The 26547-nt window shown below is 38.2% G+C and overlaps 1 protein-coding gene across 2 annotated transcripts in view; it reads right to left on the bottom strand.

Moving 5' to 3' along the window:
- The window catches only part of LOC122813577 (BMP/retinoic acid-inducible neural-specific protein 3-like), a 1515308-nt gene that overhangs the window by 230177 nt on the left and 1258584 nt on the right, over nt 1-26547 (bottom strand). For both annotated transcript variants that reach the window (XM_044085972.1, XM_044085973.1), the window contains exon 6: nt 664-769. In XM_044085972.1, coding sequence (XP_043941907.1) covers nt 664-769 — 106 coding nt within the window. The remainder of the gene's footprint in view (nt 1-663; nt 770-26547) is intronic.

Here is a 26547-nt window from a genome sequence, read left to right as displayed (position 1 = left end):
TTTTTCTTGGATGATATTGGTAGTATTCCATGGCAGGCAGTCTTCAGCAGTGCTGATGTTATTACTAGGAGGGATATGGATGCCGATAATAGGTAGGAGTTTTTGGGTTTCTAAAGTTGCTGGTTTGAAGTTTGGCACATCTGTTATTTTTTCAGTGGGCAAATCCTCTGCATCTACTTGTGGATGGTTTTACCCTCAAACCTCCTTTACTTAAGTTACACATCCGTGAGGAAAGTCTAACAGATCACAAATCTGTTCACACAACACATTTGCAGGTTTCTGTTGCAACAGAAGCTAATTGCACAGTAAATAACAAAGTGACAAAGTAAGTGAACTTTCATTTAAAAAAAAATCTAACCAGAAAAGGAATTTAGGATGCAGGGCTTATTTTTGTGTTTTTCTTTTTTAATTGAAATCAAGTGCCTCTCAGTGCTATTTATTCGTCAACACTGACTTCAGTGAAGCTGACTTCAAGAGAGATGAAATGATCCATATAATGATATTTTAACGAGAAATTACAAATAGCTACAGTCATGTAAATTACAAAGCCAATTTTCGTCCCTAAATTCACCGCTGTAGTATTAAATAAACATAGGAAATATCATCTTTAGCATATATTTTGTATGGAATAAATCTTAAGATGCATATTCCACCACATCTGACCTTGCAATTGGATTTTGTTTTCAGGACTCTGAACCAAAACAGAACTGACAGAATCAAGGTTGTCGTAGTTACTGCATCCTAGGGGACCAGTTCGGGTTTCTGTAACCTGAAAAGTAAAGAAAAGAAAAAGAAAGCTTTTTAGACAGCTTTGATATTTTTGGTCACTATTATTAATCTTTCTTCAAATTAATACTTTATAAATATGCTGATTAAAAGCTGTGTGTAGCTGTTAGGAGTGCATACAGATAAAGTCTTTTGGTATCATTTTGCTATGCAAAGTAGCTTGAAATATGGCAATAGAATTCAGTTGAATATATAAAGTAAATTTTACAGGGGAAAATAAAACACACAATGTGAGCTATCATACTGGAAACATAGTTCAGACACATGCTGCAAGTCTGCTTATCAATAAACTCTGAATCCTCAACTTGTATAACAATGAAGAGTTAAGCAAGCAATTGTTAGAGATTACAAGCACAGGAGTTTTACACAAGAAAACAAATAAGACAGTTCCTGGAAAGAATTTAGCTCCATGTAAACCTAAGTTTCATTTAAAAATTTTAAAGCTCAGAATTATGAAAGGGCTGTAAGAGACACTAATAGCATGGCCCTGACTATGACCCAGACAACCTGGATTTGCCTATCAAACTGGGTGCTGGAGGGGCCAGGTAGGAGATGTAGGGCTTGAGTGACTGACACCTGCTCACTCAACCTGGCAGGGAGGAAGGTGACTAAGGCAGTCACATTATTTTTTTTATAATTCTTTATTGTCTTTTCAAAGACAAAATCGTTTCAACCTATCGTTTATCATGATCATTTTAACATACAATGGTCAGTCCACTTTTTTCTCCAGAGCATACATTTTAATACAATACTTTATACTGTTCACTTCTTTTTTGTCCATAACGTATAGTATTTTAACATAATACTTTATACTGTCCACTTTTTTTTCTCCATAGCATACAGTATTTTAACATAATACTTTATACTGTCCACTTTTTCTTCACAGCATATAGTATTTTATCATAATTCTTGTAGCACAATTATGCACCATTTGTAATGTCGATTGCAATATGACAGAATCAAGTTATATTTCTACTCACTTTCAGTTCATGAATAGGCAACCCCCCCACCCTCTCATAATTTGGCAGCATCATTCCTTTCCTGTACTATACCTTCTACACATTTTGACATTTTTAAACATCAAATGAAGCTTAAGGTACTCCAGCTTTGTCCTCTCTCTCTCTATTCGCATGTTAACTTCAGATAAGCTATATTAGACCTTGTTACATCTTACTGTCTTAATTGATCTGTGAATCCTAACCTCTCTTCACCAGTACATTCTTGGATGCTTCATCTTTTCCACTTTCTTCATACCTGATCATTCTCTCAACTCCCTCTTATATGTCCTACTCAACCATTGCATATGTCCCTTCCACAGTTTTTGCATTCAAATACAGGCTTTTCATTTGGTATAGACTTCCAGATCCTCTCCCTTTCAGGTTTTAGTTATCACCATCTCACCTCTCCAACTAGGAGTTGGATGTTTTGTCTTCCATATCCAATAAAGGCTTGTGTGGGGGGTATACCCATATATTTTAATGCATAGACAGTGCCATGTGCATGTTCTGTGGTTTTCCATTAAAGTTGGCATCACTGAGCTTTTTGGTGACATCACAGAGAGAAAATTAAAAGTTTATGAGGGATTTTAATTTGAGGATTAAAGCAGGCACACATAACAAGGAAGTGCAGCATGGTAATGGAGGCACCACATGCAGTGGTATTTCAGGATGTGTACTAAAGAGACTGCACATTTTAAACATTTATGAAATGTCTCAGAAAACTGTTCACTGGATTCAATGTGTTGAGCTGTATCTCATAGTGAGTGTATTTGCTGCACTCCCCAGTGTGGCATTTCCTTTGGGATTAGTTTAACAATTCAGTCTTTAAGCAAGAGGCTTGGGCTTCAGGTTGTATTACTAGACATGATTTTATTTTCTTTGTTTCAAAATAAAGGAAATTGTACTTCATGAATCTGGGTAATAAGCAGTTTGAAAACAACACAGAAGTCGAGAAATAAAACAAACAACTGACTTAAATGTTTAGCCAATAGACAGAACACATTAAAATAGTGCGGTGGTGCAGTGGTAGTGTTGTTGTCTCACAGCAAGAGGTTCTCCAGTTTGATTCTTGGCTGGGGTGCCTTCTGTGTAGAGACTGCATGTCCTCCCTGCATTTGTGTGGGTTTCCTCTCATGTTACAAAGATGTGTTTGGAGTGTTTCTTCCTGGGCCTCCACTGAAAATACGCTCTGTCCTAGTCGGACTTTCCTGGTAAACAAAAGTTAAATAAATAAATTCAGCAGTTACTCTACTAGAGTATTTGGGCTGACAGTGGCAACAGTTTTGGACTCCCTCAGTGCCTATAGACTATCCCAGCAGGGCTCATTCATAGTGGGAGCTTCTCTTTTATGGCAGAACTCTCACACACAATAATGACATCTCTTCCTACTTCAGAATTCCATTTCCAAGCCTCAGGCATTTTCTCTGCATCTTCTCTTACACAAGACTTAACAGGGACTTCAGGCCATCCTCTCTAGACCTACAGGATAGGAAATTCTATTTCCTCAAGGAGCAGTGACCTTGATAGAGCTCTAGAACACAGCTGCTGCCTATTTGCTATGGAGATGTTTTGCCTGCTTGTTTCAGACACTCTGGCAGACACTCTTTTGCATTTAGCAGTGAGCTTCTCTGGGTCATTTCCTATGCTACAATATATATTTTGCAACCAGTATAAAAACTTTGTCGAGGGATGCTAAAGCCTTCCTTTTTCAAGAATTAGCAAGGCAGCATGTTTGATAACCAAATGTTATAGAGGGGACTGAATTCTTATATTTTGAAAGACAAACAAAAACTATTTTTAAAGTCCAGTGACTTCAAAGTAGCACCGTACTCTCCTACTCTGATGGCCCTATCCCTTCCTGCTCCATTGCTGAGTGCCTTCACACAGTACCTTTCTTACACATCAACTATCAATTATCTCACTTGTGCTTGTTTTGTCAGTTCTTCTCTGACTACAGATGTCATTATCCACATCATATTTTACAAGGAGGAACACAAAGTTTTATCATGTGTTATTGTGCGGTATGCTGAAATACCCAAACTGTACTTCTGTGACTGCAGATGACATTTTCTGCCTCGTATTTTACAAGGAGAAACACAAAGTTTTATCGTGTTATAATGCAGTATGCTGAAATACCCAAACTGTACTTCTCTGGCTGCAGATGTTATGTTCTGTCTAGTATTTTATAAGGAGGAACACAGAGGTTTATCATATGTTATTATGCGGTATGCTGAAATACCCAAACTGTACTTCTCTGACTGCAGATGTCATGTTCTGCCTAGTATTTTACAAGGAGGAACACAGAGTTTTATCATGTGTTATTATGGGGTATGCTGAAATACCCAAACTGTACTTCTCTGACTGCAGATGTCATGTTTTGGCTTGTATTTTACAAGGAGGAACACAGAGTTTTATCATGTGTTATTATGGGGTATGCTGAAATACCCAAACTGTACTTCTCTGACTGCAGATGTCATGTTCTGCCAAGTATTTTACAAGGAGGAACATGGAGTTTTATCATGTGTTATTATGGGGTATGCTGAAATACCCAAACTGTACTTCTCTGACTCCAGATGTGATGTTCCACCTCGCATTTTACAAGGAGCAACACAGCGTGTTATCATATGTTATTATGTGGTTTGCTGAAATACAAAAAAATGTACTTCTCTGACTGCAGATGTCATGTTCTGCTTTATATTTTACAAGGAGGAACACAGAGTTTTATCATATATGTTATTATGGGGTATACTTAAATACCCAAACTGTACTTCTCTGACTGCAAATCTCATGTTCTGCGAATTTTACAAGGAGGAACGGAATACATCCTGTGTTATTATGCAGGATGTTGAAATACCCCAACTGTACTTCTCTGACTGGAGTTATGACATTGGGAGAGGGGTTTGTATTGCACTTTATAGCACCCGAGAAGTAACATATAAGGCATGATTCTTAAAGACTTGCTTTCAGTGTGAGTAGCCACTTACACTGATAGCAGGCTGAAAGCAGGTGTTTTGGAAATTGGCCCCTTGTGTAAGCCTATTTATAGATCAGTCTTACATCAAAGTAAGTTACTTACACTGAGAGCAAGTCTTTTGGAATAAGGGCAGTCTTGCATTGAAAACAGCTCTTTTGGAATCTGGCCTGTACTATTAAAAAAAAGAACATTGAACACACATTGCTAGTGTAGCAACACACAGTTTTTAAAGTGGTGCTGTGGCATGAAACATAGTACAGCATTTTATAATGCCTCCTGGCCATAATATCATCCATAATGAATGTATAAAGAGGAAAGGTGATGGTATTGCTTTAATATTTCGCAGTACCTACTACATTTCACCTTACAGCAAACCAACACCAAAATTAAATTCAGCAGAGCTTCTTATTCTTCTTCTTCTTTCGGCTGCTCCCGTTAGGGGTCGCTACAGCAGATCAACAGTTTCCATTTCTTCCTGTCCTCTGCATCTTGCTCTGTCACACCGACCACCTGCATGTCCTCTCTCACCACATCCATAAACCTTATCTTAGGCCTTCTTCTTTTCCTGTTACTTGGCAGCTTCATCCTTAGCATCTTTTTCCCAATATACTCTGCATCCCTCCTCAGCACATGTCCAAGCCAACGTAATCTTGCCTCTCTGGCTTTGTTTCCAAACCTTCCAACCTGGGCTGACCCTCTAATATACTTATTTCTAATCCTGTCCATCCTCGTCACACCCAATGCAAATCTTAACATCTTCAACTCTCCCACGTCAAGCTCTGACTCCTGCCTTTTTGTCAATGCCACTGTCTCCAACCCGTATAACATAGCTGGTCTCACTACCCTCTTGTAGACCTTCCCTTTCACTCTTACTGGTACTCGTCTGTCACAAATTACTCCTGACACTCTTCTCCACCCACTCCATCCTGCCTGTACTCTCTTCTTCACCTCTCTTCCACACTCACCATTACTCTGAACTGTTGATCCCAAGTACTTAAACTCATTCACCTTCGCCACCTCTACTCCCTGCATCCTCACCATTCCTCTATCCTTCCTCTCATTCACACACATATATTCTGTCTTAGTCCTGCTGACCTTCATTCCTCTTCTCTCTAGAGCATATCTCCACCTCTCCAGGGTCTCCTCCACCTGTTCCCTACTCTCACTACAGATCACAATGTCATCTGCAAACATCATAGTCCACGGGGACTCCTGTCTGATCTTGTCTGTCAACCTGTCCATCACCATTGCAAATAAGAAAGGGCTCAGAGCTGATCCTTGATGTAATGCCACCTCCACCTTAAACGCATCCGTCACTCCTACCGCAGACCTCACCGCTGTCACACTACCCTCGTACATATCTTGTACCACTCTTACATACTTCTCTGACACTCCCGATTTCCTCATACAATACCGCAACTCCTCTCTAGGCACCCTGTCATATGCTTTCTCTAAATCCACAAAGACACAATGCAACTCCTTCTGACCTTCTCTGTACTTCTCCATCAACACTCTCAGAGCAAACATCACATCTATAGTGCTCTTTCCTGGCATGAAACCATACTGCTGATCACTAATCATCACCTCCCTTCTTAACCTAGCTTCTACTACTCTTTCCCATAACTTCATTCTGTGACTGATCAGTTTAATCCCTCTGTAGTTACTACAGCTCTGCACATCACCCTTATTCTTAAAAATCTGTACCAAAACACTTTTTCTCCATTCCTCAGGCATCCTCTCACTTTCCAAGATTTCATTAAACAATCTAGTTAAAAACTCCACTGCCATTTCACTTAAACACCTCCATTCTTCCACAGGTATGTCATTTGGACCAACAGTCTTTCCGTTCTTCACCCTCTTCATAGCTATCCTTACTTCCTCCTTGCTAATCCACTGCACTTCATGATTCACTATCCGCACATCATCCAACGCTCCCTCTCATTCTCTTCATTCATCAACCCCTCAAAGTACTCTTTCCATCTGCTCAACACACTCTCCTCGCTTGTGAGTACGTTTCCCTCATTATCCTTTATCACCCTTACCTGCTGCACATCTTTACTAGCTCGTTCCCTCTGTCTAGCCAATTGGTACAGGATTCTTATTGCTTTCCTCAAAATAAACAATATAAACATATATTTAATACTGCCCTTTATATCCCTCCTGGCAACAATGCAGCTATACTGGAAGATATCCTACACTGGATATCCATAACAATTCCACAAGAAAAAATATTACTAAGTGATGTGAATGTCAATTGGTTAGACATAAACTCTACCTCCCCTACATCTAGCATGGACTTATTTGGTTTCACACATCTAATTAATAGCCCCACACATTACAGCAATACATTAAATGGTCTATTAGACTAAATCTTAGTATCAGATCCTAGCAAATACTTCACCAAAGGTACAATGTCAGATTCTCTAAGTGATCATCTCCCAGTCTACACAACTAGACATCTCACACATGCAGTTAAACAGCATATATATAAAACAACATGTGACCTTTCCTAGTTTAACGCAGAAGTGTTCATTACTACACTATCATCTATTAACTGGAACTTCCTAAAAATCTTCCTCTTAGATGATCCTCTAATTGAATTCAATGCAACTTTTCTAAATATCCTAAATAGCCTTGCACCTTCTAGAAGGAAGAGACTGAAAAAATATATAATTTGTCTATGCAAAAAGAGTAGAATGCTAATGCAGGACAGAGAAAAATCATGGAAAGAATGGCAAAAATATCAATCACCTTAATATCTTGAAAACTTCAGAATGCTTCAGAATCGTGCTAAAAAGCATTAAATGAAGATAAAAAAACTATACTATAATAACTTTTAGAATAATATCAAACACAAACCTAAAAAAAATTGGACATCCATTAAAGAAATCTTACAAAAATTCAACCCAAACCCCTCTCCCGATAACTAACCAGTTGAAACTGCAATACAGTTCAACTCTTATTCTATAGATAGCATAGTATCTCTAACCAAGGATTCCTCATAATCTAATACCAACTCTGCCCAACAGCCACATATCACCACATCCAATTTCACCTTCAAACCTGTGCCCATATCCTATATAAAACTACTCTTAAACAAACGTAAACCATGCTCTTCTTTAGCTGATGACCTTCCAAGAGAGTACCTAAATATAGCAGCCAATAGCATTGCATATGCCATCTCAATTCTTATAAATACATCATTCCCGGAATCCCATGTTCCCTTTCTCTGGAAAACGTCACACATTATCCCTCTGCACAAAAGAGGAAATTCAATAGACATTAATAACTTTACACCTATAGCAATCCTATCTCTCCCCACCAAAATACATGAAAAATGTATTCAAAAACAATTGCTAGACTATCTGCTGCAGGAAGAACTCTTATCTCCTACACAACATGGCTTCCATCCTTCCCATAGTACTGGTACTGTCCTTCTAACCTATATAGATCCTGTTAATAAAGCTAGAGATAATGGCAGACTAATCTCTTTCTTATTTCTAGACTTGTCTCAAATCTACGACCCAGTTTGACTTCTACTTCCAATATCTAGACTAGTTCTCTTTCAGCCCACCCTTCTGTGGTTCAAAAGCTACCTGTCCAATAGGTATCAGTCAGTAAAATGTCCCTCTACTCTCTCTCCTTATCTCCCAGTCATGACTGATGTACCATAAATTTTCACCAACACCCTCTATGCATCCACACAGCAGGCCACCCTAATACAATATGCAGATGATTCCACACTTATTTACACATCTGACAACAGGGTACACCTCCAAGAAATTACTCAGGAAGCTTTAACAGCCACTGAAACATGGCTTTGTAACTCACAACTCATACTCAACCCAAAAAAGACCAAACTACTACTTTTCCCCCCAAATCCGTCTCTCATGACAAAGCAAAATTTAAAGTCCTCTCTTGATAATACAACTGTTGAAGTCACTTCTCATAGCAAACTATTGTGAGTGATATTAGATAATAATCTTACATTCGACTTGCATACACAAAATTGCATAAAAAATCATCAAAAACTAGGGATGCTTTACAGAGCCAAAAACTTTCTCACCGATACAACTAAAACTACACTTGCCACTACTTATCTCCTTCCCACTTTTCTTTATGGCACTCCCATCCTTACTAACATCCAGGCTTCACAAAAATTAAAACTTGAACAATGCTATAACAAAGTTGTTCAATTTGCAGCACATACCTCTTTCATAACCCACCACTGTATAACACTGAAAAACCTTAATTGGTTAGAACTGCCCCATCAACTACACATACACAACTTCTTACCACCTATAAAATTATCCAGCATCCATCTGCCTCTCCAGCACTAAAAAAACATTCTACACAACTATGTTCCCAGTTGGTTACTGAGATCCAATGACCAAAAACTCCTGTTGGTCTACAAACATAACAAATCTGGCGGGCATTGTCTGTACTCGTACAAGGTTGCTAAGGCCTGGAACTCCTTATCTGTATCCATCAGGTTTATACCCTCCCTCCCATCTTTCAAAACTACTCTGAAAGACTTCCTAGTTAAAATCTGGCTCTGTTCGTGCTCAAAAGCAGGATAAACTATATCCCTAAATGTAAACAAGTACTTTCCCTTCCTTATATCTCCTTACTTTGCCTTCTTCACTTCCTTCCTTACTGCTATCTAATTCTCTTCCCTCACATTCCCTCTAAATATACCATAAGCCTGTTTTCCCTCACTTCATATTTCAATTCCTATTTGTATTAGACTAACTTACTTTTAATTTCTCTACAAACTGTCTAACATTTCTCTAAATATTAAATGATTGGCATATACCTTTTATCAATTCTTAACCAATGTTTTTATATCATGTCTAATTTGTTATAATTATTTAAAGTACAGACATTTTTGTTTTATTTTTGAAGATTGCAAAATTATTGTTCTTAAAATGTTTTGTAATAACTTGATGCTTTTCTCCCCGGGCTTCTGCTGAAAATCACCTTCTTCTCAGTTGGACTTTCCCAGTAATCAAACGTCAATCAATAAATAAATAAAAAATAATAAATAATGTTGAAATCCAAAGAAACTGCAGTATGTTTGAAGAAATCATCATGCATAGGTGCCAAAATATTTATGACAGTATGGCAGCAATATAACATTTTCAGAGTAGGAATGAACTGTCTGTGGAGGTTGATATTTAGCACTGTATTACTTGAAAAAAGCATATCATAAATATTTCATCAATCTTACTCTTGTTTCTTGACTTCTGTTTTATTTACTACTTGAGTCATGTTTAAGAATCACCAAAGGCAAGAAAAGAACTTGTGAGCTTTTCTACTGGCCTACACTACGTAAACAGATATAAATATTTATGTTTTTAATATGTTTAGAAATCAAAATCAAGAGAAGGAAGTGATACCCCATGAAATTCTAAATATTCCTTGGCTGAAAATGGCAATATATTTGTGCCAGCAAAACGATGTCTATTGTTACCTGTGTGTGGATTACTATTTCAAATTATTTGAAAATGTCCAGTTACATAGGGGCCACAATTCATGGTGTTGTCATAATACTGAAGTTTTTTTTTCTGCAGACTTGGTACTCTCAAAGAAGACATATGTGACCATGGTCCACAGTCAATTGTCCAACAGTTTTATAATTTCTTCCTCCTTCTCCTCCTTGCCATGCTTAGACCTCAGACTGTTGTCCCATGATGCCATGTCAGATACTTCCATTCCTCCTGAAAGACTGTCACTGACATAACACTAACTTTGTGTGGGTCCCCAACATCTGGGGAAGCTAATCTTAAAAATCTTATTCATATTACCTGAGGAGTTAGGAATCTCATTAGTATCACAAGACACAGAATCACGAGTCATAATGTACATGGCAGCTGGTCAGTTATCCCTAGCAATATCTCCAATTCCAGTGCTATGACATATACATTTTAACTGGACAGGCAATGAGGAGTGGCAGATGGCCTAAATACATACCCAGCCTGGACCCTGGGTCTCCCATGTGCCCAGTCTGGAGAGTTGTCTTGCTATGAGTTCCTGTGTCTGCTACAGGTTAGCCAAGCTTGCTCCTTACCTTTCAGGATAAGCATGCCTATTCTCTGTGCTAGCTCCATTAAGCTCCATTTCCTTGTCACCTAGGCTGTTTATCCTTCTAGACTACTGAGACCATAAGCCATAACTTTGTGAAACAGTGGAAATTCCAGCACAGTTCCTCAGTCCTCAATGTCCACAGTGTAACAAATGGTCCAAACAATGAAACGATTTTTGAAAAATATGGCAATTCAGAGAATTTGGATTGGTTGGTACCTGTCTCTTTTAGAGTACATAAACAAGCCGCTATATTCTGTGTGTTTTTGTGTGTGTGTGTGTGTGTGTGTGTGTGTGTGTGTGTGTGTGTGTGTGTGTGTGTGTGTGTGTGTGTGTGTGTGTGTGTGTGTGTGTGTGTGTGTGTGTGTGTGTGTGAGATGGGTTTCTTACAAAAATCATGCTGGTTAAATGATTAGAATAAGTTATATACTTTTAATCTTGCCTAGAATGAGGCATGAGAGGGTCCATGTAACAACCCATTCACCTGGTTACCAACAACAAAAAATAAATAAAACAATAGTAATAATAGTAATAAAAACAATAAAAATAATAACTGTCATGAAAGGAGATACTGCCAGCCCAGCTATCTGGAATTTTGTAAATGACTATATATCATTTGTGAATATCAACATGATTCATATAAGATGTTTGTGTTACAAATGTATTAGAGCTGTATGTCATATAAGTTGGTTTGTACAGACATGTGCTCAAGAGGTATTTTACAAAGTGCTGTTTGAAATATATCCATAGTGTACTCATCTAGAATAGAACAGAAATGTACTTATACTATTGTAACTGTTTAAATGTTTATATTTTAATAGGGGAAACTGAAATACAGCAGGTTAACTTACAAAACTTCAGAAAAATAGCTGAAATTAAATTACTTTATGGCTAGACCATAAAAAATATGTTGTCTTTCAGTTTCAGTGCAGCAAGGAGACACAATGTCTAAAACTAAGGAGCTTTCTATATTGTCTTTGAAGTGTTTTATTGTTTTATGACTTCCACCATTTGCCAAAGATCTGTGAAAAGCCCTTGTCTATGTATTTTCACAGGTGGATGCTAAATACTGCTAGCTTTCAGCAGTGGTGGTTTTACCTGGGATAGAGTCAGATGACAAGAAATGATGTCATTCTGCAAGCTATCCCAGCAGTAGTATTTGAGATATTAATTTAAGAACTCTCTGAGAGAGAGAGAGAGAGAGAGAGAGAGAGACTCAACATTCTGTAGTCTGTCTTGGACCTGGCAAGAAGACCCATTCACCACATATCTGCCTTGCTGCTCTAATTAAGTAAGTTAACTAGGGTATAGTAATTCTCTTAGATATAGTCAGGAATATAGAAAAGCTTAGCTTAGATATTTTTCTTTATTTATTTTAGTCTGTCCTGCAATGTTGTTTTAAATATTTCCTGTGATTTTGAACTCTGATGTCACTTTAAATACATATTTAGCATTGTCTTGTTCTTTTATTATTTATTATTAAATATATTTAAACCTTTCATTGTGGCTGATCTTTGTAGAGTTATTTAATTTCTGAGAGTACTTGCATATTTATTTGGTGACACTGTGGGCCACTCCTAACAGCCTTGATCTTGATCAAACTACCATTTGTATTAATAGTAACATTACACAGAAAGATTCAACACCCTTTGTTAAGGGCCTTAAAGTAGCTGATAAGGGTTCTGTTGGCAGTGATAACTACCTTATAGTCTGGGCAGAAGGGGGCATAACTAGTAAACCTGGGCCAGCCTTTCCCAGATGTGTGTGTGTGTGTGTGTGTGTGTGTGTGTGTGTGTGTGTGTGTGTGTGTGTGTGTGTGTGTGTGTGTGTGTGTAAAACAAATTTCCAAGACTGTGCGTGTCAGCTACTTCGGCAGGGACATGAAGCACTGGTTGGACAGAGAGGGTGCTGGAGGTCTTGGCTTGGCCACTCAGCTGAGATGTCAACTCTGTAGCTGTGCCAGTGGGGAGTCTTTTTGGGCGTCTGGAGAAATAGGGAGAAACCAGCCCCAGACTGACTGTGATCTCTGTGTGCTCTTAAGGGAAATTGCACTTGATGCAGTGAGCTGCATCTGGAAATACTGTGTGTGTACCTGTCATCATCCCAGTGTATGTCCACCACTGGTGCTACTGGTGAGGATTTTGGCTCACTGATGTCCAGTGGTGGGGTGTCACAATAATAATAAAATGTAAATAAACAATTTTGCCCACAGTTCTGACTGTGTTACCTTCTGACTGTTATATCAGCAGACTTGCTTTTACTTTTTTTCCTCAAAGGTGACATCTACATATATTTTATTAGTAATGTTAAGGTAGCTTGGTAGTGTAGTTTAGAAAACGATTTCTATCGTATCTTCCTCTAGTTTATTTTCATTTATGGTGTCCACATAAAAACTGTTAGGCAGTGGTAAGTAACAACATATTCTGCAGTTATTTCTTCTGCTGTGGGCAAAATATACATTTATTGCCCTTAACTAATAAATGCATACATCAGTCCTTAGCTGTTTTTCTAGGCATATGACACAATGTATCAGTCAGTTTCGTCACATCTTCTAACACTGCATTTAATTCGGTCATGTAGCACTTTTTCTGGAACTAGAGAATCTAAGCAGAGTTTGATAAATTATTCCAGTTTTAGACAAACTCTGCAGCATGTCAGAAGTGCTGTGCTTCCCAGAACACTGCCTTTCAGTTTTGAAGACTAACCTACAATCTGCGCATTATTCATCCTTCAAGGCTTTCAGTTCCGTTGACTCAACAACTATAGCTTGTGGCTGAACTCTGTCCAGACTCTGTCTGATTCTTTATTTTCCTTGCTTATTAGAATCGGTGCTTTTTTTTTCAAGTGGTGTGCTTTGAATTTTTTCTTTCATGTTGTCATGCCTGCTTCTTGTGAAACTTTCCACATCCCCTTGCTTGAAGAACGTTTGAGAATATATACGTATGACATGCAAACTGTCTTATATTTCCTTTTGCTTTCTTTGCAATATCACCTAGGAATGCATTAAATATGTCTTGTGCCAACCCCACGCTCCATTAGCTGTCTTGTTTTCTTACTCTGCTTTACATTCACTAGCTTTTTGTGTCTTGACATCTAGGCATTTCTTAAGATCAGATAGCCACTCTGTAATGTTTTTCTATGACTCTAAAGTGTCCAACAATCAATTCATGGGACTAACCAATAACTATTTATAGTCTAAACTGTGATATTGTAAAGCCAGTCTCTAGTCTACTATCAATATTCATCAGAAGAAATGTTTTAAAACTGCTTTTCCTGATATGACATTCCAATGAAGAAACCATGGTGCCTGAAGACGTCTAAGGAGAAGACCGACAGATTTTATTGCAAAAATTCATTCTCATGTTTAGACAACATGCTTACAAAAATACTAATCCAGGGTAGGTGTCACCTGCAGCTATAAGAAAACAAGTTCAGTGTGACTAGGTGTGAATCACACTTTGTACATCCTGATCTGACACAACCGATTTGCAAAATGTTGTGAGACGTGATCCTGAGAAGCATTTTATGTGTTCGGAGAGAGGAGAAGAAATACCTCTGAAATACCTAAGTGAAATGTATAATAAGTGAATATATTTATAAATTAGATATAAACAGTGGAGAGAGAGAGAGAGAAACTTTGCTACTGACATTAGTATGTCAGGCTAGTATCTCTGCTATGAACAAGGTCATCATACAAAGCTTAAGAGCATGAAAATGAAAGACCTTGCTCTTCCTGTGGCATTAATGTTAATATGCTGTTCACACCTCTGCAGAGCTTACCACTTGGCCATCAGACAATGCCACTATTACCTACCTGTCTAGCATTTCCCTAACTAATTAATCTGGGCAAAGGACACCATGCAATACACTGCGTGGTAATGTTCCTTAAACAATACTAATAATAAAATCCCTAACAGCAATCCCACTGGGCTGTGCTCCTTCAAAGGCACTTCATGTCTCCATTTCTGAATCTCTGGTTGCTACGACTACCAATGACTTAATCACTGTGTTGTACTCTCCAGTGTACAGGTGCCAGGATTTCATTAAGCAGCAGACACACAGTGGCATTTAGAGACTTTCCCAGTTTAATCATGATTACCACAGCTATTAGTAGTTTACTTAGTTACGCTTCAGAACATTCACTGTCAGCTCATGCAGTTCCAAATAGAAGAATGCTAAGCACTTCACAAATGTATTATTTAGGCAGGGCTACATCTATGTCCTTCATTTAAGCTACATACAATCTTGCAACAGCAGATAGTGACAACTGCCCACTTATTTTTTTTTTTCAAAATGTAGACGCTGCAAATTGGAGACACTTACAGAGATTCTGTTGATTCATTTTGGTTTTTGATCATTCATTTCCCAGCTTAGCTTCCTTCTGTATAGACTATAGAAGGTCTATTTCATCCTTGTGTCCAAGCAAGTTTTCACTGTGGGCTCCATTTCATTTGCATATCCCAAAGAGATGCTGACAGATGAAATGGGAGTCCTGTATATTGCTTGTAGGAGTAGGAGTCCTGAGTTGACTGACTTCTAGTCCAGGATGAGTTCTCTGCTCTCTCTCTCTCTCTCTCTCTCTATATATATATATATATATATATACATATATATATATATATATATATATATATAAATAAATAAATAAATAAATATATATATATATATATATATATATATATATATATATATATATATATATTTATTGCTTGCTGTGTTGGACTCTGGCCCCTCTAAGACTCCTTGTCTTAAAATGGGTATCAGAGAATGAAAGAATGCCACTAACATGGTTAACTAGAAGTATCTAAATACAGAGTGTGACAGCAAGACCAATAAAAGACATACAGGAAGTGAAAGTAATACTTTCTTTATAAAGTAGCCTCTCAAGATGACACACTTTGTCTTCACTCTGCACTTAGTTAATCTCAAAGCTTTCTGACTATATGTGCATGCGCTTCTCTATTTGTACTGGATTAATAAATTATGTGTTCATTCCCACGTATATTTGTGATTATCCTTCTTGTCTTCTGCTATCTTAAAGGATTTTTAAGAAACACAGTACAGTAAGTACAATGTTAAAAATCTAGTATGGATTGCTGAAAAGTTGTTTTGCAATGTATTAACGATTATTAGATTTACAAATAGCACTTAGTAAACTGATGACCTTTCACTATCACAAAAAATGTCTCTTTCAAGGCTTTGAAACAAAAAATAAATTATATATATATATATATATATATATATATATGTCACTCATTTCTCTGTACACTGTATCATTTAATCTATTCTATAAACTCTGATGTGAAAAAAGATACCTATACCTTAAATACTACTTTTTGACACTTAGAAAAATGCACTTCAATTAAACATCTTATGTATAATTAAAACTACTTACAATGTAGTATCTAACCATATATTTCAAGTGAGCATTTTATAACACATCCATTATTTAGATTTTTTTAGCCTTTCCTGGCCTGCCCTGTGTCAAACATTTATGTCAAGTTGCAGGTCTTCCTTAGCTTAAAAAAATCTAGCTGAAGAGGCATGTGATAAAATTGACAGACATGGGACAGGAGATGAGCAGTGCTGATGGCTCAGGAGGCAGGTGCTTGGTGTTGCATGACAGCAGATGGTCAGTATATTGTAATAAGTTCTATGCTCAGCTGAAACATTTAGTGACAGTAGGATGCTGAAAAGGAGAACAAGCCAGATGAAGGTATGATTGACCCTCCTCTGTTTCACTACCCATACTGGAAGCAATCTAAGTCAGACAAATACAATGGGTAACCTACTGCCTGAAAAGCATTCGTCCCAGCTCTTCGATGCTTCCTTCTGGTAGGAACAATACTGGTTGGACTTGTGTTTGCATTTAGAACAGCTGGTAGCCCTCAGTTTATTCATGAAAACAGGTAAATCAGGCTCTAGCATTTCCCAGGTGAATGTGTTAAGTGGGAGGATGCTTGCATATATTAACAGTGATTGTTAGAGAATTCTTTCTTTGGGGGCAGTGTGTGTGATAAAAGGGCAGAGACTTTAAAACTGTTTTGCTAACTTATCTTATGCATAATAAATGAAATATTTTATTCAGTGATTTGAAGACGTTAGAACTTCTTTTTTGTATAGCTACAGTAATTAGAAATAAAGAAAACTGGCTACTGCACATTCACCACATTGTACCCTGGTAAATGTATGCTAGCACTGCTGCTGCTTCAATTATTTACTATAGAAAATAATCGTCAAGTATACAAGAAATGTCAACACATGAAATATATCCTCGTAAAGCTGCAGAACTCGACCTTCTACTTCGTGCTGATTAAACCCATCACTGAGTAATGCCCCTTTTGGATGTACTTTGCTAAGTGTATCAGGCAATTGGAGAAGCCCTAGAGGTTTGTAACTAAAAATGATCAGGGCTTAAAAGGCTTTCACTACCAGGAAGGACTGCAGGCTTTGTCGTTCCTCTCAGTTTCACACAGTCTCTTTAGAGGAGACTTGAGCCTTTCTTATAGGGCTATAAGGGGACCCAGCAGTCACAGAACTCTTATGCTTCAGTAAGTCAGTCCAGCTTACACTAGGGCCAGAGACCTAAATCTACTCCAACAAATAAATAAGACTAGAAAGAAGGGTAGATTTGTCATGCAGAATCTACTCCATTCTCTGGAACAACCCCCCCTCTCCAGATTAATTAATCAGTGGGACACACTGTCTGCTTTTAAAAAGAGCTGGACAGCTGGATGAGTATTCACAAATTCACGCTAGTATAACTTGCCTGTCCCTTCTAAGAGAGGAAGGCAAGGCCTAAGTCTGGGTAACTGCAAATCAGGAATGGCCTCATGGCTCGGGTGCCTTATAACTTCTGTGATCCAATGAGCATGGAGAATTCTGGAGAATTCTGACATAGCAGCAGTCTCTGAGACATGGCTAAAACCCCATATTTTAGACTCTGAAATACTACCCCCAGGGTTTCAAGTACTTAGACAAGACCACCTAAAAAAGAAGGGTGGAAGAGTAGCCTTAATCTACTCTAGCCTACTCTCTATCACTCCCTACCAAAACCCTATTCCACAGTTTAACAATGCTGAACTAGTCATAGGAAATCTCAAACTAAATGACCAGAAAAGCATTTGCTTTATAGCGCTCTATATCCCCCCTGGAAACAACATTAATACACTTGAGGAAATCCTTCTATGGGCCTCATATAATATCAAGCTTGAGACATGTATCCTAGGAGATGTGAACATCGACTGGAATAAAATTACTGCCAATAACCCCACCATTTTAATCAATCTATGTAATTTTATTCAACTCACAAATGCTATAACCAGACCAAATACAAATAACCCCCCAGGCTCCATACTGGACTGGATCCTTGTCTCCCACCCTAACAAAATCTTCCTCTCTGGCACCTTACCAGACTCCATCAGTGATCACTTACCAGTCTTCATCCATAGATCAACCCCCTCCCCTCCACATCCTCACCAATATATCCATACTCGGAATCTCCACAATTTTAACCCCACAACTTTTTCCAATTTTCTTAGACTGATAAACAGGCACACCCTAAAAACACTACCTCTGGATAGTGCTGTCGAATTCTTCAACTCTGCCTTCTTAGACACTCTTAACTCCCAAACCCCACCAAGAATAAAACGCATAAAAACCAATTCCGCCACTTGGCTTAGTAAAGATACCAAAACACTCCTGCAACAAAGGGACAAGACCTAGAAACTCTATCATCATGATAGGCACCCTAACACCATTCTTAAATGCAAACAACTCCATAACTTAGCAAAAAAAGTATCATACAAGACAAAAAAGCATATTATATCAAACTCCAGTCTAACCACTCCTCTAACCTCAAACAGTTCTGGAAATCCATCAACTCACTTCTCAACCCAGGCACAAAAAACAACCCCTGCCCTGACACTAGTAAATCTGACCAAGAATTAGCCACTCTGTTCAACTCCTACTTTACTAACTCTATAGCTGAACTCACTAAAACATTCCCAAACAACAGCAGCTCCCCTCATATCAGACCCTCTGCTCAACCTTCCACCCCAAATACACCTTCCATATTCCACCTCAAGCCTATCCCCACCTCTTATATAAAAAAAAATTCACTCTAAGCTTAAACCCTGCTCCAATGCTCCTGACAATATCCCCTCACTCTTTTTAAAAATAGCAGCAGACAGCCTCGCCATTCCCATTAGCATACTCATCAACAGATCAATACATGAATCTTACGTCCCCAAACTGTGGCATAAAGCCTTTATCCTTCCCCTCCATAAAGGAGGCAAAAATAATAACATCTCCAGTTTCTGACCCATAGCAATCCTCTTCCCTATTTCAAAAATTATTGAGAAATGCATCCACCTCTAACTCATGCCATTCATTACACATAACCAACTCCTCACCCCAACACAACATGGGTTCCGTCTTGGCCATAGCACAATAACAGTTCTTCTCTCCTTTCTAGACATCATTAACCATGCCCAAGACTCTGGAGAACTCGTATCCACAGTCCTTCTTGACCTCTCCAAGGCCTGCGACACAGTCTCCCATCCCCACCTTCTTCACCACCTTTCCAATCTTAACCTCTCACAAAACACCATTACCTGGTTCAATAGCTACCTCTCCAACAGATCTCAGGCAGTAAAATGTTAGACTGGCACCTCAGCCTTCCTTCCCACCCCAACCGGAGTACCCCATGGATCCATTCTTGGCCCTATGCTCTTCAATATCTTCATTAATGATTTCCATGCAGCTATTCCTAACACTAAGATAGTACAATATGCAGATGACTCAACATTAGTTTGCTCTGCATCAAACCTCCCAGAGCTACAAACAAAAACTCAGACTGCCTTCTCAACTACAGAGAACTGGATGCTCCAAAATCGCCTCTCTTTGAATGCCACCAAATCAAAGATCCTTCTATTCTCTCCCTCAAAATCTATCCACCTAGACAAAACTTCTTTGAAGATTACAAGCCTTGTCAACTCCACTATAGAGGTCATTCCTTTTGCTAAACTTCTTGGAGTTACTATTGACGAACACCTAAAAATTCGATATCCATATCCATATTCAGCTAAATATAAAGAAAACATATCAGAAACTTGGCATGCTGTACAGAATCTCCCATTTCTTCTCCCCATCAACAAGACAGACCCTTGCCACTACCTTCTTACTACCTTCACTAATGTATGTGCTCCCCTACTAACCAGCCTATCTTTCTCCATCTCTTCTAAACTAGAATCCTGTTACAATAAAATCTCAAAGTTCGCCATCACTTCCAAATACTACACTCACCACCGTAAACCTCTCCAGCAGCTGCAATGGCTAGAACTCCCAAACTACCTTGACTACCTCCAACTCATCACCACCCACATTTTCAAACCAGCTATACGTCCCGCACTATCAAACATCCTAACATTATACACCCCTAACAGAACTCTAAGATCTCCGCACCAAAATCTAATCTCTGTTTATAAACCAAACCGTCCCGCTGGTCAGCTCCTGCTATCCTTCTCCATCTCCAAAAAATGGAATTCTCTCCCTCCATCCTTAAGAACTTCTGAGAACGCTGAACACTTCAAAACCCTGCTGCATTCTTACCTCTCCCAAAAATGGAAATGCAATTGCACTCCACCTACCTAAGCTGCTCAACACATAAATACTTTATTACACACAAAGTTTGTTCTTCCTTACACACTATTGTTTAACCCTCTGTACTGCCTTCATGTAAATATTTCCTCTATACCACTTCAGAGGATTAAACCTTTGTATTAATCTAACTTATGCTATTATTCATGCATAAAGAGCTCATCCATGCTAATGTTACTTCTATATCAGTATATTAACTTAACATTGCACCACTGTTCTCTACTACTAAATATGTAAATATGCTCACATCCTTCTCTAAGCTACTGTTTAACATTTGTTTAGTTTTTTTTTTTGCTATTTTATATGTAAAATTTGCTGAACTTGTTTCTGTTTCCACTATGCTTTGTACATTATATTATTGAGATTATACTATGTATTATTGGAGCTTTTCTCCCTGGGCCTACACTGAAAATGGGCTCTTTGAGCCCAGTGGACCTCCCCGGTCATCAAACTGGAAATAAATAAATAAATAAATAAAGATAAATTCCATTAGTTAGACAACATGCAACAGAGATCTAGTCCTGAATAGCTAATAGGAGATATAATAGATGTTGAGGTCAAGGAGCTGAGAGAATGAATGGGGAAACAGTCAACAGAGATATAATATACTCTGTCATTTGGCACACTCAGGGAGTTATGTTAATAATGGGTACACACGATACAATTTTTTTAGACAAGAATTGTGTGGAGTTTAGCCCCTCACATGTTTCAGCTGGTAACCCCTTTGGTCTTCTGGGTTTAGTCAATTACTTTTATGGAACCAATGATGACTAACATAGCCCAATCCAACCACACTGTTTCTCTATTCCCAGCAGTTTACCATCACAGGAGATTATTATAACAAATGACAGAACTGTGCACAATACCTTGTTCCTACCATTCAGAACCATGTCCACTTCTGGATTATGATGCACACTCTTTGAAACTTACTGACTGCTGCAGGTTATTGGTCACACTCAAGACTGCTTTTATTCACTGATGGGATGGAAATGGAGAAGATGCAAAGGGATTGGGTAATCTATCAGTTGCAAAACGTTCATATATCAATATAGGGTGAATTTTAAGTAATAGTGAAGGATGTCTCAATTGATGTGGATTCATGAGGGTTGCATTAATATTCTTTGTAGATATTAATGATTGCTTGATTAGTGTTCCGGCCTTTTAGCATGATACTCTCTGCTGTATACAAACTAAGGTAAGCATCAGTTTTTTAAAGCTATAGATGACAGAAGAAACAGAGGTGGGTTATTTATTTCCCAAGTCTATACTGGAGTAAGACAACCATGCTAATAAGCCAAATAAAATATACTCCTCTTGATGGTGACAGTATTAGTGACCATCTACCAACCTATGCTATCAGAAGTTACCTCAATACTTGTAAACAGGTAATTTACAAACAGGTATACAACATAAAACATTTCAATTCTACTAAATTCATCTTCAAACGTAAACTCTTCATTTGGAATATGCTAAAATCCATGCCTCTAGATGATGCTTTAATCCAATTCAGTAATCCATTTGTAAACATTCTAAACAAGCAAAACTCACTTAGAACAAAGAGAGTCAGATCTAACTGCCCAACTGGTAGCAAACGAAACCAGGCAAAAATTCCTTCACAGAGACAAAGCATGTAAACTGTGGTCCAAAAAGAAAACCCAATCCACTTCTCGGCAATTTAGATACATGAGAATTCTGGCAAAGAATTCAGTAAAAATTACAAAAAAAAAAAAAAATACTCCCGTGACTTCAAAATAATGCACCAAAATAGCCCCAATCTATTTTGGACTTACTATACCCCAGTAACACCTTAATTCCCTCACCATCAAACCCAGCAAAACCTCAACTCTCTCATCATTAACCAACAACCTCTCAGAGAGTATAGCTACCCAGTTCAACAACTATTTTATAAACACAGTACTGTCTCGCTTGCTAAAAAACACTCCCCCTGACAGTCTATCCCATGTAGCAACACAGCCTCATCCTTTTCATTGCTACCAGTCCCAACGCAACTGTAAGAAACTATACCTTACCAGCTGACAATCTTCCAGCAGAGTATTTAAAACCTGCTGCCTGGGTCCTAACCTTCCCTGTCTCTATACTAATCAGAAAGAAAACCATGTACCATCTATTCGGAAAAAAACATTTATAATACCGTTCCACAAAAGTGGTAATTCAACCGAACTAGGCAACTATAGACCAGTTGCAATACTGTCCCGTCTCTCAAAAATACTCAAAAGTGCATAGACATCGACCTCCTCCCCAAATAGCTTGTAGACAAGAATCTCATATCCATGATGCAACACAGCTTCTGTCCCAGTCAAAGCACTACAACAGCTCTACTACTGTAATTTTTACTAATGCTATTAACCAGTATAGAAATTAATTCAAATCAATATGCACTATCTTCTTAGATCTTTCAAAAGCCTCTCCTCAAAAAACACATCACTTTATAGCCCTATAGGATTTAATCTGGTTAGAACTCTTCCAACAACTCATCTACTACCAACTTGTTATAACTCACAAATAGATCTGCAAGCCAGAAAGCTGCCTTCTCTAAAAACTTATTACAGCCTTACAACAACAGCAGAACATTATATTCCAATAGCAAAGCTCTCCTAGCCAAAAGTAAAACAAAAACTCATCAGGCAACTCATTCTACTCTCACTACATAGCAAAACCGTGGAACTCCATTCCACTACTGTTAAAACAAACAGAAAATGGAAAAACCTTCAAAAGTCTACTACAGCAACAAATCTGGCTCTGCTCTTGTACTACTAAGCTTATACTCACATTAACTAACCTTTTCTGTCTTTTTGTCTATTAACAACCACTACACTTCCTACTTTCGCTGTCTTACCTCTCTCTGTAACTCATTTCCTGAACCTCTAATACAAACTGTACATATAAGCATGTATACTCAACCAAATGTTTTAAGCAAAGCATTACTGACTTTTTTTTTATGAAATCAGATGTACTGTGCGCCGTTACATTTCAGCCAACCAAATGTATTAACAAAAACATCTGAATTTTGTTTTTGTTTGTATGTAATGCAAACATACTGTGTGTTATCATATGTTATCCTATGTATTTATGCATTTATATAAACTGTTTTTTTAAGAATGTAAACACAGAGTATTTCTCCTCAGGACTCTGCTGAAAAAGAGCTTGTATCCAATCAGACATTCCTGGTCAATAAAAACAAGCAAACAAACAACTAAATCAATTGTCAGAGGATCACAATATGTCTGAGAGTAACAAACTAAAATAATCTATTGGATATTATATCTTTATATTTCAGTATTGTGTGTATGTATTTATAGGTTTATAGGTTCATAGGTTGATACTAGGCTATCTGCCCTAGGGCATTTATAAGCCTAGCCAGAGTGTGTTTTGCTTTCGCCACCCTTTTAGATTATTTGACTGTGCCTCTGTATAGTCACAGAAGATAGCCCTTTTAAGGTTAGTTTACTGTGCCTATGTCTAGCAGGGACACAGAAGAGATCCCTGGGGTAAACCTACGATCTCCCATCCACTCGTCAAGATTTCTCTTGAAGAGGGTCATTGAGGGGCTCTGCCTAACATGGATTGGGATTTTGTTCCAGAGTGAGGGGAGCCTCTGGGATATGAATCTGTCCCTCCAGAATGTCCTGTTTATTTCTGTGCTGAGGTTTAAGTCTCTGGAGTGTGTAGCTCTAAGGGATATGGATTTCCTAAGGTGGAGCATGTTCATTAAATCTGGGTTGGACATGGCTTTATACGTCAGGCACAGATCGTCTCTGAGTAGGCGGTAAGCAACTGAGTAGAGCTGGAGTTTCTTTAGCCTAACTGCGTAGGGCATCTGTTTGAGTCCCTTGATCCTCTTGGTGAGGTACTTTTGGGGTCTTTCCAGTTGCTGCAGGTGTCGGGTAAGGTACATCCCAAATGCGGCATTGTATTCAATTATGGGCCTGATGAGTGATGAGTAGAGGGGCACGATGACCTCTCTTGATTTAGATGTGAACCCTTTCATGATAAGGTGGGCTATATAGAAGGTCTTTCTAACCACTTTGGCAACGTGATTGTCAAAGGAGAGATTGATATCTACTTGGGTCCCCAAATCCCTAATTACTTCTTCCGTACTTAATGGATTTCCACCTATGTGGTAGTTTGTGGGCACTTTGTTTTTCCCAAAGGGGATGACTATGCACTTTTTGGCATTTAGCTTTAGGCCATGGTTCTGGCACCAGTTATCCGTCTCTGTGAGACCCTTTTGGAGGAAGCTTGTGTCAGTCAGCGAGTCGATTATGGCACCCAGTTTGCAGTCATCTGCAAACTTGGTCAGCCATAGTCCTCCCGTGTAAGCCTGTACCTCTGAGAAATATATACCGAACAGAAGGTATGTGCTTGTTTATAGTAGGCTTTGTTAAATAAAGTATCTCTGTCAGTAATGTCCTGTTTTTCTGTAACTGAACTTAAAAATAGTAATTTGCAGATCAGAATATTTGCAGTATATGCTAATTAAGTATATTTGATTGTGCCTGATTTTAAAGCCATTTATCCTTTGTCATCTTGAGGTTGAAATGTATATCCATATACATTTTTTGGAAAGATATCAGATATGACTCTTTCTCCTCCCCTTGTGAAGAAATCTTTTATGATTTTTTTCTTTTTCTATTCCACTTACCTGCTTTTAAGTCAGCCTTGTTTTTCCAGAACATTTTGTTATCATATAAAGCCTCCCATTTCACTCCTGTTCAGAACTTTCTATACCGATCTGCCTACCATATCACTTGTTTCCCACTCCACATCTCCCTCCAGTCTTACCCAGTGCATTACCACTATTTAGGAACCATTATACACTATGCAAAAGTCAGTGCTATAATATTTTTCCCCACCATTTTTTTGTTCCACACACATTCTTATAGAATTTTTGGACCTCTGAATTTAATTTGTCCCTGGTAAGATTTATTGCTGCCTTACCCAGTGCAAAATAGTGTGCCACAACTGAATACTCACTTACTATGTTCTACTTTTAAAGATTTTATCTTCCTCGGCTCTCTAAAATCTTTTTCATTTTGTCCTACCTCATTCCTCTTTAAAACCATTTTTAATGCTGAAAATAGCTTTTTGCTTAACTATTTGACTCTATTTCACATGGTTGCTGCAACAATATCTCATTTCCCCCTCCTTCAAAAGATACTAGGACTACATTTTGGCACAGCTATTCCAATCCCCCAATTCTGGAAATGCTCAGATTCCTCAAAGACATGTGACATATCTATGCCCACCTCCACTAACATGTATATGCATTTACCCATGAATATGTTAAAAAACAATATTTTACAGCCTTCCCCCTAAAACAACCATGCTAACTCAACCCTCCTCACTGCGACTTCAACAATCAGTGAAGACAGGTACTACGATAATGGTAATCTGTACTGCATCTTTCTCTGTACTACACCTCCCTAGACTTGACTCCATTAATCAATATTTATAAACTGGGGTTCTTATGTATCACATTGACTCACTTTCTGAAATGCTGTGCTGTGTTTTATCTCCTCCACTACCTAAATTAAATCACATCTAAGTGTGCTGCATACTTTTTTATGTCAAATAATAATGCCTTGGTGCTCCCTTTCCTACCCTCGTTATCCAGTCTGAATATTTTATTACCCATGTTCATCTGATGACTTACCCTTTACATATAACACTTGTCTCTTTTATATCAGTCTTTCCAACACTCCCTCTAACTTATGTATCAGCATCTTTGCATCAGCCCTGATAACTGATATGGGCAATTAGTTCCCAATCTCTTTTTGTAGACAACATTGTTAAAGCAGCAGTCCCACACTTTTAGGTAGCCTTTTTGCAATATTCTTTTCCTACAGGGGAAGTCCCATGATGCTTCCTGAGGTTGATTGTCTTCCTGGTCACTCTGTATACTTGCTAGCAGAAGTGGAAGAGTCATTGGTGGTGGATGCACTAGCCACACAAATGGATAGGAGTTTGGGGAGAGTCAGAGTTTACATCCTATAGTGATGTGAGTACATATATCTATTTATTCAA

Source organism: Protopterus annectens, chromosome 10.part0 (assembly GCF_019279795.1).
Source record: "Protopterus annectens isolate FY-2018-M chromosome 10.part0, PAN1.0, whole genome shotgun sequence".
In the NCBI taxonomy this organism is placed as follows: Eukaryota; Metazoa; Chordata; order Ceratodontiformes; family Protopteridae; genus Protopterus; species Protopterus annectens.
The sequence above is the reverse complement of the archived record's forward strand: the minus strand, read 5'-3'. Positions and strand labels throughout refer to the sequence as shown.